The sequence below is a fragment of the Corvus cornix genome, chromosome 5, assembly GCF_000738735.6.
Source record: "Corvus cornix cornix isolate S_Up_H32 chromosome 5, ASM73873v5, whole genome shotgun sequence".
NCBI classification, from domain to species: domain Eukaryota; kingdom Metazoa; phylum Chordata; class Aves; order Passeriformes; family Corvidae; genus Corvus; species Corvus cornix.
In genome coordinates, this window is record NC_046335.1 from 15,349,872 (window position 1) to 15,370,569 (window position 20,698).

A 20,698-nucleotide genomic window follows, 5' to 3' on the forward strand; every position below is an offset into this window, starting at 1 on the left:
TTTCATTGAAAGTGGTAGTTGGCTGAATGAAGATAGAGGCAGTGCTGTACTCGGGCAGCACCAAAGGATCAACTGAAAACAAACACGGTCCTCAGGACTTAGGTGGCTTTCCAAATGTCTTCTACAATGAAGGGGTACAGCTCTCCTGCAGGAATGGGTGCACGGGGACTGGGAATGTTTATTTTTTGAAGACTGTGTCAACTGGGTATTAGTCAAACTGCATGTCATGTTTGATTGTGGGGAGCAAAGTAACCTTGCTGTTCTTCCTTCTCTGTGGCGACCTTTGGGTTCCTTGAGCCATTTGGTAAACTGGTGCAGGGAGCTAACTACACTGGAGAGAAAAAAGTCTCACCGAAGAGAATATCTGTGTTTAGTTGCTGACACAATGGAGGAGCTTTGGGGACATGCTGGTGGTAGCTGCAGCGAGCACTGGAGCTGAGGAAATGTGCATGGGACCACAGTATTGGTGAACCAGCTTGGGTTTGTATACACCAAATAATGCATTTTAAATCCAGATTGCAATTGTGTTTTGGTTGGATGCAAGACTTGTGGCTTACTGTTAAAAGTATTCAAACTGTAGCTGTAGTGAGTCCATTTTATGGCTGTAACTTAATGCTTTCTTCAATGAGGAAAATCACTATTTTTTCAATAAAATTCCTGATGTCTCATGAAATGACTGGACTAGATTGCCTGTTGAGTTCTTTACCACACCTTTTCATGTTCCACCTTCCAGTTTTTCTATTGTTTATAGATGTACCTATTAGTGTTAAATGTGTAAGAAATTATGCTAGCAACCAATACTTCAGACTTATTATATTGAAGAAGAAAGGCTGAATGGGTGAAAATGCTGTTGTGCGATGACAAAAGGACGCAGAGAGGATGATGTACAGAAGTAAAGGAATGGTGGTGTATTAAGGCCTGGCGTGTAGAGAAAATTGTTTTGGATATGTGGCACTTTTTAGCCACAGGCAGGGGTTTCAGTGGAAAGAGATGAGCTGTGTATTGTTACCAAGCATCTTGGAAGCTTGTATATAAAGGAAGAGTATTGTACAGAAACACTGTAGTCATGAAGTATGATGTTCCAAGCAACAGAAATACCACAAGATGTTGTTACTGATACAATGACTGGCTGGCAGGGTGAGGAGTTGATTGCAGCCAAATTAAGATAGAAGTAATTTTTCATCTGATCTATTAAAAGAGGCCACCCATATGGGAAAGCTGATCAGTATGTGGGTCCAAAACTTTTTAGTCTGCTTTGATGTTGGAGCTATTGATGTGAAAACCCCAAGCAGTGTCATCACCAGAGATGACTCAGGCTGTGGAAGTTAATAAGGGAACTAAAGCTGAGTGATCAAAAGGTTGCTTTTTTGAAGATAAGTTGAAAATAGTAAGTCATAAGATAGGATGGATGCTGCTTGCCTACTTATGTAGGTACAGAGCACAGTGTCTGGGATTGTCCTACCAGAGACTCTAATGCACTCTCAGAGGAAGCATGTTCAGAGAGGAAGTGTGAATGCAACTGTGCAGTGAATTTACAAGCACTGTTGTGTCCAGGAAGCTCCGACATCCTCATTCAGAGTAAATGGCTTTCTGTGAAATCATTGGGCCTGGAAAAAAGGGAAAATGTTTCCAGTAAAAGGAAACTGTAGGGTATATGGATCTTCCATATGACTGGGGTTTGAGCCAAGATTTTCCCGTTGTAGTAGATTTGTTAATTGAAAACAGGATTTTGTGTTGTGGTTGGGTCGCAGCTTGAGCAAGAGGAAGAATTCCCTTTCTTAATGAGACAGGGATCTTTGGGGGACGCTCTCAGACTAAATAGAATACAATTCCATGGGGAGGGAAGACTGCAGAGTTGAAAGACTGCTTGCCCTCTTCCAGAAGAAGCAGTAATCCTGTTGACAGATGAAGGGTACTGGGATATGAAGCCCATGAAATAAGCTGTAAAAAGGTGGTAGAGCTTCATGTGGAAGGTTATTACTTCTGCTCCACTTTAGCCTTTTCCAGAGGGGGAAAAGGAACAGGTGACTAAGGGTATTGCTGCAATCATGGACAGTCGGTATCTGGAGGCACACTGATGAGGGCAGTGGTCTTACCAGACTGGTGTTTGACCTCAGTATCCAAAGCAGAATGTAGCTGAAATCTCTATGAGTTAGGTCACTGCCTGACAAGACAATTAAGTGTTGGTCTGAACTTTGATGGGAAAAGAAAAAGCAGACTACTTTAAAAAAAAAAAAGTCTGATCCTTTTTCTGAGGTACTTTTCATGTTATTTGGAAGTTCCTTTTTCTGTGTTAAACAACTGATGCGTTCATATATCTGAACCAAAGAATATTTGCTGTTCTTAAGAAACAAAAGCATGTGGGTGATTTTTGCTCAGAAGAGGCCTTTTGAAACACATTTAGACTCCTCAAAATTTATCACAGTATGTCAAACTATGTTGCAATTACTCTAGATTGGCTAAAATTAATTATCCTCATTTTCCTGTAAATGGATATATTCATACCTAATTACTCTGTTCAGTGATATTGATAAAGATTTGGTGGATAGGATTTCTCTGATTTTCTTACAAAGTAGATTTAATGATGTTTTGCATTGAAATCAGATAATGTTCCTTTCAAGTTAACTTGTGAAAAAATGGAAAGTCATTGAAGAATACATGTTGTCATTTCACTTCAGGAGAGTCCTAGAGGGCAATAAATGAGTTCTTGCTCATTTGGCTGAAAGAAGTGTTTTGAATTCATCTTCAGGAACATTAGTTAAGTCTTTCATGTGAATGTTATCAATCAGAATAGACTTTTGGTAAATTAGTGTGTTTTTGCAACCAGCTGGAAGGATCACTGACATAGAGAGATGAAAATTTGTTTGCCAGTGTATGAAGACATTTAAGTTGCTTGGGAGGAACTGCCTATTCCGTGCAGGATTGTGCTGCTGTAATTCAGTTAGTCTCTGTGTGCTTTGTGTGTTTGAATTTTTTAGCTGCTGGAATTTTTTATATTTAGAGGAATATAAATATGTTGATGTCCCCTGCCTCCACACTGCTGATAGTGATTTGACCTGTCACTCCCTGTTAATGACATTATTTAATTACTTCTAGGATGTGACATGTTCACATCGTACTTGGAATTGCTTTGCTGATCATGAGAAATCCTACTATGAGCACTATTTGCAAAGACAGCATTGAAAAGAGGTTATATTCCTGTGAGTTCTGTGGGGGTTTTTTAACTGTTAAAATGCTGCTCAGTGTTTTCAGTTTCTGGAGTGTGCATATCTTCAAGACTGCACACCTTTGTGCTCTATTTGAGCATAGTTCTTTTAACTTTAACTCTGATTCCTCAGAGAAAAGGTTGAAAATCAGTACAGGTTGTTTCTTGGTGGGTTTTCCCCACTAAAATTCAGTCCTATGATTCTCAACAAATCTAGAAATAAAAAGCTAGGACTGTTGTGGTGTTATCACCTCCATTTTGAAAAAACTTCTTCATGGAGAAGCATACTACTTCATGGAAGAGAAAATGCTGTACATTTCATGCTTAACTATAAGAAAGGGTTCTTTGTGATGGCTGGAACACAGGATTCTCAGCAAAGCACTGAGTAATGCAGTCACTTTCGTAATCTAGTTATAGCTGCTTTTCCTTTCCCTCTTGAGCTGGTAACTGCTGATGTGGCTTAAGTTCTGGTGTTTTGCTTATTGGGTTTTTCTTTCTTTCCAATGCATTAAATAATGAAATAACACAGATTTATTATCCCATGTCATAAAGAGCATTATCCATTCCTTATTTTTGTATGGAACTAATCCAAACCACAACCTTTCAGCTGTTTCAGTTGCATCTTGGTATTGTATCATCCAGTTAATTTTGAATAATGATAAAGGTTGATTGCTTGACTGGATTATAAAAAGGAGTCAGAATAGGCTTTGCATGGATTTGCATGTGTGTCAGGCTGCATAATCAGCTGAGCCTTCAAACTTCAGTTGTTTCCTTTGAACAGAAAATTACTTGCCAGTTACACAATTTCTTTCCAATACTCTGTCCCATAGGCATTCAGTCCTTTAGCATGTATGCTTCCAAGACTGGAGGCTCTACTTCCACAAAATCTGAGACTGTGCTAGTGCCTCTGAGTCTTATTCATGGAAAAAGAGGAAGGTCAGGACAGGTAGTACTCAGTTCCCATCAGCTCCTCTTACTTGGAGAGCCACCTTCCAGCAGCATAGTAAGAAAAATGAGCTAGATACTAAATGCACATCTGAACAAGCAGTTGAAACTCCAGCCACAAGCAACTTCGTCTTCATTTTTGAGAGCTTGTGGCTTTGATGTTGCTGACTTGTAATTCCAGCAGTATACTGTGTAACAAGCAACACGGCCAGGGCTGGCTCTGGAAACTTGTCAGTGGATGGGAACTTTCTTCTGTCCTTCTGAGCATGGGATTGCTCCTGAATCACTTTGTGATGGCTCAGGACTCTGTATTGGTCACCAGGCCACTGTTCTGCTGGAGGCAGGTTCAGGATGTTAAGGCAAGCTGGTGGGATGTATTTTGGGGATGATAGCAATGGTCCATTCTCACAAGTTCTATCTCTTTTAATTATTGATCTACCTAACTTCTATGGAAATAAGTTTGTCCTTGCTGAAATTTAGTTGATGTGTTTCCTTACTGGGGCTGGGGCTTTTTATTGCTGGATCTTGTCATCTCATCTTGCAGTACAGTTCTTCTTGTTACTTGAAATGAGCTGTTGGGGCAAAATAACATAGCATTTTTGGTCTGGATAAAAATCTAAGCAAACATGAGTAAGTTATTCTTGTGATGCTTGTGTTGTCATTTACGCATAGTAAATTAAAAACATGTTAGGTAAGATGAAAACCTGAAATACCATGTTGGTACAGGTATGTGCATGTACTTGATATAATTTCCTACTTTGGTTTTAGTATTATGCTATTGCATAATCCTATGGCAGCAACTCCAAAAGAAATACAAAGTTCTTAAAATTTTACAGGGGAAAAATCAAATGCTTTTGGTCATAAAACATGTTGTAGCACTCCCTGCCTTGCCCTTTATATTAATTGGATCACAGTGAACTACAGGAAATTTTATGAAACGTTTGTATTGAATGATGATATAAACAAAGTGTCACTGTTACCCAAAGTCCATTCTATACAGAGACTTTTGTTAAATCAAAATTCCCAGTCCAGGAATACCTGGCTGTCAGCCCAGATACCTCAGATGCACGTTGCCTTAGGTTCTTAGGATTTTAGGTGCAGTGTGACAAGAATTGAGAAGACTGAGAAATGTGTTTCAGGTTCTGAAACTTTTAACCAGGTTTGTGCTTATTTTAAATTCTTTTCTGAGTATCAGTATAATCTGAAAGTCACTTCTGTGCTGTTTTGTAGGATTTGGGGGTTTTAATTTTAGTTTCTATAGCTTCATTTCACATAACACACTCCATATACTCCTTCTGCAGTATAGGCTTTTCAAAACAAGCTTTGACATAGTTTAACTCTTTTCCTGTGTATGTTCAAAATGCATCTGTGCGTGCGTCACCCCTCTCAACGACTGTTTCAGTTGGTCAGCAGATGTTGAATTCAGTTTTGTTTTGGTAATGCTTACGTGGATGCATGCAGGCTTTTAATAAAAAGGAAAGAAAAAGTTCATCTGATGGTAGTTTTTAAAACAAACAAAATTCCATGGCTGTATTCTGAGGCTAAAATAAAGTTTAAAAATGTTTCAGATAAGCTGAAATAGGGAAGCTTTTGGTATGCAGGATAACTGTTGCAAGAAGAGACGAAATCTGTCTTTCCTTTTGCAGCTAAAGATCTAATTGTTTGTGGTTTGGAGTTTTTTTTTCATTTTTATATTCCTCTCCTGTTACAAGTGCCTTTCACTGTGGAGAAGGAGCATTCCTGACTTGGCATTTTTGCAGTAGCTGAGATGTATTGGCTAGACTCAGCTAGTTATATGCTAAACTAACTGGTGTTCAGGTAGGCTAGGTTTAATACAGAGGCTGAAGTGGATACTAGCATAACAAACCAAACAAAAAAAAAAAGCATCCAAATCCATGAGTGGTTCAAGTACACTTTGCTGTCAAAAGATGCAATCCTACTCTATTGCTTGTTTTCAGGTTCTTTCTTTTTCCACCTGTGCTAGTGCAAGTATTCATTTAATGTCTTAACAAACAAATTGAGTGACTGATGCTGTTTCAGCTTTTTGTTTAGGTTAGCTCTAATTTGGGTAAATTTATCTGATTCACAAAATACTTGGGACAGAACAAACAAGGTAGGAAAAGTTATGAGAATGAAGAGGAGAAGGCAGGGCTTCCTCCAGGACAGAGTTCATAACTGGTGCTAGCTTAATTTTTTGGGAAATGCAACATGGGTTGTCTAAAATTTGTCTCGTAAAATTTGGTGATGTATTAAAAATACAAGAAATGTACTTTCAGTTGATACATGAGGTTAAGGACAGTAGTGGAACTACAGCTGTGGTCAGTTTTGAGCCATGGGGCCCAATACGCTTTATGAACTACAACATGTTTGAATTCAAGATGCAAAATACTCAAGAAATCAGCCTGTACACACATGACTTACCAGTGCATGGAAGTTACATATTCTAAATTTAGTGAGTGAATTTGTTCTGCATGATACTCACTTGGGCTTAGTGTGTAACAATGTTATTGTGGTAAGCCTCCAAATAAAATAATTTTATCTATTGTGTATTTTAGGAATCTTTTATCATGTTCCTTTTCCAGTTATTTAAATCCTTGTTTGCAAATTCAAGCACTGACTGCTAATGGTATTGAACAGTTGCATATATTCCTTGATTGCATTCCTTCCATCTTTTGGTGCATATTTTTTGCCAAGTGGAAGGAGGTGGAAGGTATTAACTTCAGACCTGAGACTTGGTTCTAAATATTGAGTGCTTACTTATAAAGAAAAAAGAGAAGCCCAACACTTTTTTTTCTTCCCTCTTTTACTTAGCTCCTGGGCTCTTTCCTGTGTTAGGAAGAACTGAAAACTGTTGGTAGACATCTAATAGACAAGTTATCACACCGCAACTGAATGCAGAAGAGAAAAGTGAAATAACAATGGCATTATTCCAAGTCCAAATGAACCAAGTCCAATTTTAGCTGAGAAAAGGGAAGTTGTTGGGATATCTACTCAGGTTGTTGGCCTTTACCTGTGAGCAAGTTAGCATTCAAACTTCAAGGTGACTCTTACCTTCACAAAGTTTGTCCTGGATGTAACTAATTCCATCTAGAAATCTACACCACATTTAAGCAATGTATTCTTGGTGCATACAGAAATCACTTGGAGTGTCACTATTTTAATGAAATTATTTTCTAAGTGTTTTTTCTTAAGTCAGTGAAGTTTTTCATAAATGAAGTAGAGATCTGCATCCATGTGGGTTCAGTAATCTTTGAATTCCTTATTTCTGCACAAGGCAGAACATGAGCGCATGCATTGGTAAGACTGAACTGATCCAGCAGCTTGTGTTTGCTGAGATTTGCTGATGTTCATTGGTGTGATGTTGCCTGTTTTGTGTGTGCTCTGGTTCTATCTTCATCCCGAGTAGACTTCTATTCCTGTAGGAGGGTATTTTGTCTTTGTTTCCAGATGTGTAGCAAGTTGGATCTGCAAGTTCAAGACTGTATGCAGCTGAGATGACCTGGCTTTCTCGCTAAGGAGGGTGGTCATGGGAGCTCCCTTTTCTCATTTACAAGCTTGCAGGTTGGCTCAAGTTGGCTTGAAAGCTGCTGTGGTGGTTTTATGGTTGTGTCTCCTGCCCTAGCAGAATTCCACTAGTGCTCAGCAGGCTGCAGCTGTGTGAGGCCACCCTGGGGATATGCACAAGCTGGAGCAGCAATTCTGCCTGATAACCACATCTGTAAAGCCAGGTTTTCAAACCCTTCCCTACTCTTCCTCTTCGCGTAGCCAGCACTCAAATCTGGGAGCACTTGTTCCCCTCACCTCTGTGCCTACAGCAATTTGCAGCCTTTTCCTTCCTGGCCTCTCTCTCACTTTCTGCTCCACAGGATCTGCACTGCATGTTTCCTTGAAACATGCACTTGCATGTCACTTTCCTGGCCAATTTAACATGCCAGAGACTACCAAGAAAGGGAGAAAATTTGGAAGCATATAGCAAATCTGTGTTAACAACATTCAAGGGAATCTAAAGGATTCTTGGTATAGGCTTCACCTTTGTATCACTCTTTATATGCATGTTTGTGTTTTGGAAGGGGTCACAGGTGTTCAGTTGACAGTAGCAGTTCTTCATGTGGTAACTTCCATTTTTCTGTATTAATATTTTAACACTGCTAATATTGGAATAAATTAGAATGTTTGTTGTATGTTAGCAAAGAATCCTTGTTCAAATTACCTCAGAACTGATTTCTAAGATGTTTTCAAATGCCCAAAAAACATTCAATGAATCCTTAAATGCCTTATTTTTGCTATTTTAAACATACTTCTAGGTCTTTTCAAGTCTGAATTTGAAAACCAGTACTGAATGAGAGGTATGTAAATGTTATGAATAAAAATGCAGCTGAAAGCAGTGATGATGGTATAACCTCCAACAGGACTGGCTTGTTTAGCTTTCTCAATCAGTATAATTCAGTTTGGGACTTTTTAACAATGTGGGAATAGGTATAAACATGTATGAAAAGTCTTTCTTGGTATAGTCAAAGGAGACTACCTAGTCTAGACCAACTTCTCCTTGAAAATTTCTTAGTTAAAAGTTTGATAGCCATCCTGTTGCATATTGCAATTTATCATATGAATTGTGAATGGTTTGGAAAACTACAGGTTATTGTGGGGGAAAAAAGTGTGTCTGACCTTGGTTTAATCATTCAAATAATAAGCTATCTTGAAAGTTTGCGGTTTTATTTTATGAAAATACTGTGTGCTGGAAGCTGAATTTATTTCATCTAAATCACATAACAGTGACAAATAATGAAGTAACTTATTGGCGTTTTTGTTCTTCAGAAATGGAGGAACAGAATGCTGGACCTGGGATTGAAGATTTATAAAGGATTATGGGATTATACATTGAAGAGCCAGCAGGCGGAATGCCTGAGTGACTGAAGAAAATGGGTGCTAATGCATCTAACTACCCTCACTCGTGTTCCCCAAGGGTAGGGGGAAATTCACAGGCACAACAGACATTCATAGGTAACTCCTTTCAGTTATCTTGTCACTTACAAAAATGGCGTGGTGGATTGTGTATGCACTGGATTTGATTTGCTTGCAGAAATGTTATGTAGAGCTTCTATTTTCTAGGTCACCAGTTTGAATCCGTTCAAGTTCAATCGTGCATGAAATTTGGTGCTGTCCATCTGTTTGGCCTGTGTATGCAATGAGTTGATCTGCCTTTTGCAAGTAAACATTTGCCAGGTTATTTAAATAAAATAAATTGAGTTTTTTATCATTAAACCATGCATGCTAGTTTTCCCAGTTCAAGAGCAGTTGCTTTCTGTTAATATTCGTACTGTTTTATACTCTTCCTCAGAATTTCTGTGGAACTGTGTCAGAGCATGTGAAACTCTTGATCATCAGTATTCATTGTAGTATTGACATTGTGTCCAAGTCAATTACCTCCTTACTGCTAGAAGGGATATCTCTGGTAATAAACCTGTTAAGGTAATAAACAGGCTTGAAGACAGCTTCTCTTCCTTTTTGTGTGCCTGTAAATGGGGAATGGAGTTACTTACTGTCCTAACAGTATTATTTACAAGCCAGGACCTTGCTTAGCTGGAGACATGTGTTGAAGTGCCCTTAAGAAAGTATTTTCTCATCCCAGTCATAACTGGGGCAGGCGTTACCTTTATGTGTTTTTCAGTCTAGTACAAAAAGACCTCAGTGTAGATCTAAGTACTGTCACCCTATAAATAATAAACATCTATGTTATGAATCTGAAAGAAGGCAGTCTCTGAGAATATAAATATTCCTTAAAAAAAACCCAACCCTGACAGCCTGAAGAATGATCTTAGCAGTAAATAACATCAATAGTTTATAAATGCTTTTCTCCTTTATGCCTCAGCTTGCAACACTACGTAAGTAGTTATTGATACTCAGTGTTACTTCTCTTTTTAATCACCATTGAAAGCAGAACGATATCCTTAGCAGAGGGAAAATTGACTCGCTTTGTAAATTTTCTCTTTTTTCTCAGCTTTTGTGGCATTCCTAGCTCTGAGGACAGACCACAAACTGTTGCATTTAAGGATGTGTGCTCTTGACTAAAAATTCCATGTGTTCTGTCACAGCATGTCAAGGAAGAACTTTTAGTCCTAACATCATGGATATCTGTGCTGTAAAGTTTCCCCTGAGGGTTTAAATATTTTCAGTGTATCATAGCTAACTAGTAGAAGATTTGCTCCAGTTTGCATGTATGCTTTCTAAAATGCAGCTAAAATGCTTTTCTTACATGTCATGGTGTTTTTTAATCTGCCACTGTATTGAGTGAAGAGAAACCCTTAGAGGCCTTGAAACAGGCAGATTTGCAGGCTGAAACACCTTTTGAGCAGATTTGAAGAGAATTCCAAAGGCTTCATTAAATTCCCAAGAAACTTTCTACATGATATGTGGAAGGTTTAGTTGATGCTCTTCATTATTAAACTCAAAATAGAAACCCATTATATAGTATGTCACAATAAATTTACTGACCCCTGTTACCTATGGGAAATTGTGGCTGAGGCTCTTTTTGAGGAAAGCCTAAAAGCATGTGCTTGTCTCACCTTAGGAAAGGCAGATGAGTGTTCTGGGTAAAATTCTTGCTGAAATCTCCTGATACTATGGGGTTCTGTGAGTGTGCTATCTACATCCCAACGTGTACATCTCTTCTTCCCACTTTGTGGTGTTTGGCTCTTTCTCATTTTGATTTTTGTTTGCATGGTTGGTTTTTGTAGCTGTCTCAGTAGAAAATAGATGTATCCTAAAATTGATAGCTGAGGTTTTCATCACTTGTCAGAATAATGATGTTTTAATGTTGTATCAGCTTTTACGTGTATGGGGGCTTGGGTTTTGTGGGGTTTTATTCCTTTGCTTGGGGGGGAATTGTCTGTTTTTATGGTCTTGTAGGGGGTTTTTTTAATGTAGATGGCGTTAGATCTATTTACTGCCCCGAAGCAGAATTGGGGGATAGAGTTATCATAGCTGCATCATAATATGTATTAGTTGCCTTATTCCTGGAAACTGGATTCAGGCCTATGGGTTTGTTTTAGACATGCTACTTTACCATTAAAGCCCTGCACCATCTTTCCTGCTAACTGTAGGATGAATGCTAAGGTCTGAGAACTGGTATGGCAAAGCACAGTAGTTTCATGGTATGAGCTCTTATTGTTAGTTGACTTCATCCTAGTTTGCTTATAGTTTATGAAGAGGAGACAAATCAGTTCAAAATAGTGTAGTGCACTTACTGGAAAATAATACTTTTGTTTTAGCAAAAGCTTAACTAGTCATCTCCTTGGTGTTTTGTCTGCAGCATTCAGGAGGAGGATTTCATGCCATTTCTTAGGGTGGTGCATCTGTTCAAGATGTTTGCTTTTTTAAGTAGAGCTCTATAATTAGATATTAAAATATGTGGGCATGCAAGGGACTAAACAGATCCCATTTTTCATTGTCAAGTTCCCAAGTAGCTCCTCTTGGCAGTCATCTGATTCTGTAAATATTTGTCTGTCCAAAGCTGGGTATGGTCTAGGGGCATGAAATAGCGATTGCTTTTGAACAGCATTTAATAGATTGGTGTCTTTTAGTGTAGTGCTGGGGAATAATTTATTTTTTTCCTACTTTTAATGCTGCTGCCTTATGAAGGAATGCAGGCAGCCCAAAAATGTTCTCTTCCAGATTCTTTCTTTGAGGGATATGGAGCCACCGGCTGTTGGGAACCCAGAGAGGCTATGATGGTGCATCTCTATTTCTTACAAAAAGCAGTTGTGTGGTGATACTTTTGTAGCAGTTCTTTATCTGTTTGTAATGGTTAATAGAACCGTTTGCAGTACTTCCAAAGTTAAATCTTGCAAGTAGCTCAGGGTACACAAAGGTTTGAATGGCATTTTAGTATTTTGTGGTGATTCATGTGCAAGTAATACCTCACAGCAGCCTTCAGGGAAGAAAGAAATTGAGACTTGCGGTGTCCTAGTTTTTCTTTAGTGGAATGTTAGAGAATGTTCTGCACTCAAATTTGCCATTAGAATCCAATGTACCTCAAGTAGAAATGAGCTGGCATGTTCTCTGGAAACAGAATCTGTCATTATAGGGGGACCAAAGTGTAGTTTTACTTTTATTGTAAAAAGGAAAATTTCAAATGAAGCAGAAATTCTACGCTTGTCTCTGTCAGCAGGAGGCTAAATCTCTGCTTTTCCCTTGTCATATCTAGTATAGCATGTGGAAGGAATTTTTGTGGTAAATTTTGCAGCACAACGTCTTTGTTGAAGTTTTCTTGAGTTACTCCTGTTCTTTTCATTTAAATTTGTATTCTTTTCACTTCTTGAAATTTCAACATGATTAATAACATGTTGCCTGATCAAGCAAATTTTAAACTTGGATAAAAAGGTTAGATGTCTTTCCTCAAATAAAGCAAAGTTCCTTCTCAGAGTTTTCACTAATAGAAGAATCATAAAACCACTGCATTGCGTGATTTGTGGGAGTTTTAATTAGCTTGACATAAAAACCACTGTGTAAGTTTAGTTATTGAGACTTAAACAATAAAACAATTTACAGAACTGTTAGATTGCTACAGCTGCCTTAGTCTCAAATACAGCTTTGAATTACTCCAGTGTCTTTCAAAGTTCAAGAAATACTTGAAATCACGTGGCAACTGAAAGCAGTGTGTTTTGACAGACTGGCCCATAACATCACTATCAAAAGAGCATCACAGTGAATCACCCTGAAACAGGTGGAGCTGTGAGATTGCAGTGATAGAACAAGTTGTAAAAGGCCCCAAAAGCTCTGGTTCTTGAATGGGCTTTGAAAGATTAAAAAAAATGGCAACAAGTAGTGAAGCTCCACAAGTGTGCTAATGGAAACATGTTAACTGTTTGTGACAGAAAATGGACAAACACTATTTCAGATGAACCTGTGATTGTTATTGATATGTGTAGCACTTGCAAATGTTTTCTTCTCATTCTTTTTTGGTCCAGAAGTGGGAGTTGGGTTTGTGTACTTCCTTTTCTCTTTTCTTGTCATGTCTGAGGTTCTTCACCATCTGGCTTAGAGTGAAAGCCCTGTAAATAAACTTAAATTAGAAAATAACCGTTAAACAGAAGCATGACTCTCACATTAAAGCTATGGTTTTTTAACTCCTTTTTTTTCTCTAAAACACTACTTAGGTTTTCCATTACTCGTCAAAATGCAGACTCTAATTCCTTTTTTTCCTCACTGAATTGCAATCAGTGTTAGTTCATAGTATAATTTCCCTATAAATTATTTTTGAGGAGAAAAATAATTATATGTATACTTCAATTGTATAATGCTCTGTTCAAAGGAAATCTTTAATAATACAGTATGACTTTCTCCATATTCTTTTTGATGGTGTGTATGCACAAATTAGTATTTGTAGTTCTGTGGAAAGGAGCCCATTTTATGTGTTTGACTTTGGCATTACTTGATTATCAGATGACAGGATTTTTACTTTTCTTTCTAAATTTGCACTGAAAATAATTAATTGTCCTCAGTTTCCCTGAGTGTTTTGGTGTACTGTGTTCTCTTGCTTTTTATTCTTGTGACTAGGACTGTCTGATGCCAGGTATGCTTCTATTGTTTTAATGATGCTTAATGCTAGAACAGAATTTGAAAAACACTTTGAAGGGGGGATTGCTAGTATTTCACTGACATATTAGGATTTAAAAAGTTAATACAATTACACTTTCAATGTTACAACTGCAGTACTCTCTTCCTGCTTAGATAAGTGTACCATATGCTATAGAGCTACATCAACTGGCACCACTGAGTTCTTAAAATTGAATATATTTTAAAAAACCCCAACCAAACAAAAGAAAACCATACCCCAAAACATCCCGAAATCCAGCAAACTATGAGCTTTGTAGATGCAAATAAAAGGCTTTGTTCTTAATCGCCAGAAAAGGCTTCAGTCAGGTTTTCAGTTACCGTATTATCTGATGTGAGGAGAAGGAATAACTGTGTAACTTGCAGTATCATTGATGGAGCATTTAGGTTTTATGGACCTTCCTTTTAAATTTAAAGAATAAATGTGTTCAATTCTCCTTTTGCTTTTAGGGACATCCTCCTACTCTCATCAAGGTTTTGGCTGTGAATCAAAGCTGTATAGCCTTGACCATGGCCATGAGAAACCTCAAGACAAGAAAAAGAAAACCTCTGGCCTTGCCACCCTCAAAAAGAAATTCATTAAGCGTCGGAAATCGAGCCGATCTGCTGACCATGCCAAGCAGATGCGCGAGCTCCTCTCAGGCTGGGATGTCAGAGATGTTAATGCATTAGTAGAAGAATACGAAGGAACGTCAGCCTTAAAGGAACTTTATCTACAAGCTAATTTGGCAAGACCAGAAGCCAAGACGCTACAAAAAGACATGGCTGAACTTTATCAATACAAATATTGTACTGATGTAGACTTAATATTTCAAGAAACTTGTTTTCCTGTGCATCGTGCGATATTGGCGGCCAGATGTCCATTTTTTAAGACGCTGCTTTCTTCCTCACCAGAGTATGGGGCAGAAATAATAATGGATATTAACACAGCTGGCATAGATATGCCTATGTTTTCTGCTTTGTTACACTACCTTTATACGGGCGAGTTTGGAATGGAGGATTCAAGATTCCAAAATGTTGATATTCTTGTGCAGCTTAGTGAAGAATTTGGAACACCAAATTCCTTAGATGTTGACATGCGCGCACTGTTTGATTATATGTGCTACTACGATGTGGTTCTTAGCTTTTCATCCAACTCTGACTTAGTTGAAACTTTTGGTGGAAGTCAGAACTGTCTAGATGAAGAGCTCAGAGCTCACAAAGCTATTATTTCATCACGATCTCCCTTTTTCCGTCACTTGCTGCAGAGGAGGATACGAACGGGTGAAGAAATCACAGACCGAACTCTACGAACTCCAACTAGAATTATATTGGATGAATCTATCATACCAAAAAAATACGCTAAGGTCATTTTGAACTGTATGTATACAGATGTGGTGGACCTCTCCGTTTTGCACTCCAGTCCTTCAGTGGGCAGTTTAAGTGAAGTTCAGGCTCTTGTAGCAGGAAAACTAAACATGACTAGGGCTGAAGAAGCTATGGAGCTTTATCATATAGCACTGTTCTTGGAGTTCAACATGCTTGCGCAAGGTACGTACTACTGCCCTCGCTGTAGAGTATATGACCTTATTAGAACAAGTTTTAGCAATTTTGCAGTGTAAGTTGCAGGAACTCATGCCTTCTGATCAATGAATCAGTATGATTACGCAGAAGGATCTTACTGTTTAAAATACCCCTGTGTTCACACATCTCACAACTTTGACATAATACATTACTCATACACTTTGCTTACTTATACATTCTACCTACTTACACGTTTCACTTGCTTAGATTATAGTACTTATACATATCACTCTAGTTATACATTTTCTTACAACGTCTACATAACACAGTACTTACACATTTTACTTACTTCTACATTCTACCTACTTTTACATACTACTCTACTTACACATTTTACACTACTTACATAATACAGTACGTATACATTTTGCAATTGCTGTGCAAGAGATCTCCCATTGCTCGATTGGTTTCTCTATTCTGTCCATGAGCTCTGCACGTGCTTTTCCTGATAATATGATTGGTTTTAATCAAGTGCAGCACAGTCCTTTTTTATCTCTTCCTTGCTGTCTTGGTATTTAGTTTTTCAGCTTCTTCTTTCCCGATTATTTTCCAATTTAGCACAGTTTACCTTTCAGTCCTTGATGAATTCCTGAGGGCTCTAACAGGTGGGGCTCCTGATCCAGGCAAGCAGCATTAAGATGATGACAGCAACAAAGCCCATCCAGTGATCAGCAGCCAAGTTAGTCCAGGAAATGCAAACAACAAGACAGTGAAGGACAGGGAACAGATATAAACCTGGCCCACCTCTCCCCTCGAACCTTCAGACTGGAGCTTAAAAACCCTCTTGGGGCTGATGCGCTGCAGCTGAAGGTGGAAGGCCAGGTGAAGCTGGTGAGGGTACCTCCAGCCTGCTCACTCTCTGAGGGCTCTGGTAAAAATAACTAAAAATGGTTTGGCTGGGGCACACTATCAAGGTTCAAATACTTTACAACAGTAAGTAGCTTATTGTCAGCTATCTGTGGCTGGCAGCTCCTTTAGAAATGGAATTTGTTTTCCATCTGTAAGTTGTCAATAATGCTTCTGTTTTCTAGGGACAGAAGAAATGCCGTGCAAGAGATTTAGTTATATGGTGCATCATTGTAGAAGATTGTGATTTAGATCAAATATGTATAACTGGTCTTGATATTTCTAATGCTTATCTGCTTTCTGTAATCCATTTTTGGGTGTAAACTACCAGGAGAAGATAGGAGAGATCCTTGTTGAGAGGAGGAAATACTCAGCCGTGTTAGGAAGTGTCCCTATATATTAACAAGGCTGTAAACTTAAATGATTGTTTTTGTAGTTCATGTCAGACACCAACTCTGCAATCTTGCTGTTGGAAGGTAAATTTAAACAGCTTAATTGCACTAGTCTTAGGTCTTTAATATCTGTATGTACAGACCTGAAGGCAGGGTCAGTCAGTATTTTGAGACATAAAGTTTAGAAAGTTTTACTACTTCCATTATTCTCAAAGATCACTCAAATCTTAGTAACATACAACTCCTGACCTGAATTATTGCAATCTCAGGTAAGGTGTCACTGATCAGTGAACTAATGGTACTTCTTGTGGTGGCAGGAGCTTTGCCTGCAGTTTTGTCTGTTGATGTTTGAGCTATTTAGTGGCCATATTATACATAATGAAGTATGGGAATTGCTTCAGGCCTTCCTGATGCGGGATATGAATTTTGCTTTTGAGCTGAGAAAGGGAAAATGGAACTCACTGGTATATCAGCAACATAATTTGTTTAAGCTGGTTTAATTTTTTTAACAAAAGTAGCTTTTTACAGTAGATCTGGATGTCAAATTAAATTTGACAAGATTGAAACCTATTATAAGCTATAAAGTAGTTCTAACTAAAACAGGAAACTTGATAGAGAGTGGATGGGAAAGAGCAGTTATAAGCACTGCAGGAAGAGATCATATTTTTAATGGGTTCTCCTAATAGTTACATGAAACTGAGAGTGATAAGAGTATGTGAAACTAATAGAACTACTGTAGCTCATGCAGAGTTTGCCATTAGGAAACTAATTTTCAGATTATGCTGAAAGTTGAAATAATTGTGCTGCAATAAAACTGGCACAAATCAAAGGGGATGTGTTTTCTGAGGCAACATGCTACAGGATGCAATTGGGCTGTTCTTAGGCTCAGAATCATCCAATTATAGAGCAGCCCAGGTTAGAAGGGGCTTCCAAAGATCATATGGTCCCATCTATCCAAGTGAGAAAGGGAGCCTAGGTGAGATTATCTAGCATTCTGTCCAATCACTTCTTGAAAACCACCAGTGATGGGGACTGTTCTGTGTTCCTGGGGAGGTTGTCCTGGTGAATGATTCTCGTTGCAAAAACATCTTGTGTTGAGATGTCTACCAGTGCAACTTATACCTGTTGCCCCTTGTCATCTTCACGTGGCTTCTTGTGAGAAGAGAACCTCTGTCCTTTTTATAGCTGCCCTACAGTACCTAAAGGTACTGTGACAAGAATACTGACTGGGAATACTGCGACAAGGTCCCCTGAGCCTTCTGTTCACCAGGGAGAAGAGACCTAACTTCCTTCAGTCTTTCCTCGTAGGCTAGGTTCTCCAGCACTTTGATCATCATCATGGCAGTCCTTTCAGATCCTCTCTTGTCTATCTGCACCTTTCTTACCTTTGTTGTTTCCCTCTCAGTACACCTAGAAACTTAATGTTTCAGAAGGGGCAAGAAGTTTTACCACAGTTGAACTGTGGTATTCAGTTAATTTCTGTATGATATGCACAAGCTAATAGTACTTGAGAATAACTCTCTGGATCAGCTGAAAGCAAAAAAGGAAAATGGGTTGAAATTGAAGAGGTGATGAAATTTCTCAGTTTTGGTGAGTGCACATAAATACAAGTGCTAAAAGGATTTCACATGCTCAGGGAATACTAATGAGAGAATTAAATGGTGAATGAAACCCTCAGTGAGACACCGAATAATTATGCACTGTTTCATAAATGAAAAGGGTGCAATTCTTTTACTCAGATTGGAAACTAAATTTGAACAACCGTGGTCTGGAAGCGCTCTGAGGAAGCGGTGTCGGTTATATCAACGCAGAAAAGCATTGACAGATAGAGATCTTCAAAGAGAAAGTTAGTTATAGATAGGAAAATGGCTTTTATTTTCAGTGTTAGTAAATACTGAAAAACAAGCTGATGTTTTATTTGGTGCTGAGTTTGTTTCTGCTCTCTTTAAGTTGAGCATGTTTGGATCAGCATGTCCTAAACTGGCACCCTTTTCAGTAATGCACTACAGAGTGCATTACTGGTCTGCATGCTGCTCTGGAATATATATTCCATGAGTCAGTGGTAACAAGATCTCTACTTTTTCCTGGGAGTATTCCCTTAGTACTACCTCTAGGAGAGTAAAAGAAAGGCAGCTGCAGGAGCTGCGCTGGGCTTGCACCTTAGCAGCACACTTGGGTGGCTGAAGCCAATGAGTGCAGCAGTGCAGGCTCGGTCTAGGTGGCCCTCTGGATGAACTGGAGCTGTAGTGTTTTGGAGATGGTCATAGGGAGGAGGTAGAGGGATGTAGTGACGTTTAGAGATTTTCTTCTTTCCGTAGTAAATCCCTTTCTGACCACAAAAGTAGTGAGGTTGAGGGGTGAAGCTGTTGTTATATATAGGGGAGAAATGCAGTAAAATCAGCAAGTGTTGAAATCTATTAAATTATCAAATACTAGAAAATGTAGATTTGGCACCTCTTCAGATACTGAAATTCTAGATGTTAACTTCACCTAATTAGGATTTTACAAATTGGTGCTGCATTCCCTAGCTACAGGAGAAAGTAGTAAGCGCTCTGTAGATCTGTATATGCCAGTGGAGTCGGAATCTAATAATTTCATACTTAATTTGCAGAGTTCATGTTTAGGTCTTTGGTACTCTGCAGACATGGAAGAACTGCTCTGGTATAGTCTTACAATCAAAATTAAAGCTTATTTGAGCAAGGAAAACTATATGCCTGCACATGACTGAGATCACTTAAAGATGTGCTTTAGTTGTGACCGCCATTCTTGTTTCCGACTTAATTGTAGCACCTTGTCCTCGCTTACTATAATACTTAACGTGAGGAAGATGGGAGATCTTAATTTCAGTAGTGTCTATCCCATTCCCTGATTTCACAGCTAGCAGATTTCTATGCTGGAAGCTGTCACTCAAACATCTGGCTTCTAGATGTTATACAGAGTGATGCAGGAAGAGACAGCATTGTGTAGGTGTTGGAGCAGGCAGTTCTCCTGAAATCTCTTAGCTTGGACCTCTGACAGTGTTTTTCCACTCTGTGGTGCAGCAGGTGTCCAGTTCTGCCCAAGTACTGACTGATTCCATCAGCTGGCTTTCTCAGTAGCTGATGTCTTAAGTTTCTTCTCTAGATTTCCACACCCTCATCTAAAGTTTTTTGTTTCAGTTCACTCCTGCTAGCCAATTGCAAACTTGCTAATGCTTGTCTCCTTGGTTTCCTGGAAAATATTTTGGGCTTATTATGTTGAGTCTGGATACTCTTTCCAATTCGTTTTTCTCACTTGTACTCAGTTTTGCCTGGGTGTTTGTAACTGAGTGTCAAGTGAAGTGGTGTATTTTAAAGCTTCTGATCAGCTGTTTTTATTTTCAACAGATTTTAGTTTGATTTGTCTTCAGGGACCTTTCTAAATATCCACATGTTGTAATTTTTCTTCAGTTGCAGCAGATGATTCAGCTTTGACTATTTCCATGGAAATTTTCCCATTCCTAACACCGTGATACTCCTTTTTCTGACTATGGTAATTTAATAGATAGTTTCCCCATGATGAAGACAGTGATAGCATATGCAATGAATCTTTACTGTCCAAGTAAAGCAGGGCAACCTTTATCTAGAATTTCCTCTGCCTTCATCTTGATTTGTTTCAGCTGAGGATTGCCACTTACCTTACAAGAGAAACTGAAATGGGTCTTTGAATGAACTTACTTGAGTAAATGCACTAATCAGCAAGCATATCTGGTCGTGATATATATATATGTGGATAATAGAGCTGATCATACTGAAACCCATTTGTTGCCTAATAGGACTGACACTGCTCTTAGAGGTGCTCTGGTAGTTGTTACTATCAAAAGCAAAGCTCTTCAGGGCTTTCACAGAGGGCTGTGAGGATTAGAGCCCTTTCCAGGAGGTTGGAGCACATCCCTTAGTGGAACATTTCTGTGCTCTGGCTGCCTGTTTCTGTCGTCTGCTGCAGTTTTTCTGTCTTCATGCTACCTTGCTTCTCTCTGTCAACTGTACTGGTGCAATCATTTTAACACATTGACTCACAAAGATTTGGTTTAATATCACTTATCCCTTGCTCTTCTGTAGCACAGTTACTAACACCAGATCAGTTCCCTAGTCCTGTTCATCACACGTTGTTAAAA

At 38.7% G+C, this 20,698-nt stretch overlaps 1 protein-coding gene across 3 annotated transcripts in view; it reads left to right on the forward strand.

The window, feature by feature from the left end:
• BTBD7 (BTB domain containing 7) overlaps positions 1 to 20,698 on the forward strand; it is a 56,293-nt gene that overhangs the window by 9,583 nt on the left and 26,012 nt on the right. For 2 of the 3 annotated variants that reach the window (XM_039552719.1, XM_039552720.1), the window contains exons 2-3: positions 8,966 to 9,151; positions 14,213 to 15,292. In XM_039552719.1, the coding sequence (XP_039408653.1) occupies positions 9,070 to 9,151; positions 14,213 to 15,292 (1,162 nt within the window). In that variant the 5' untranslated portion in view covers positions 8,966 to 9,069. Of the gene's footprint in view, positions 1 to 8,477; positions 8,497 to 8,965; positions 9,152 to 14,212; positions 15,293 to 20,698 lie in introns of those variants that run through there. The other variant, XM_010394407.4, reaches the window with a different exon arrangement.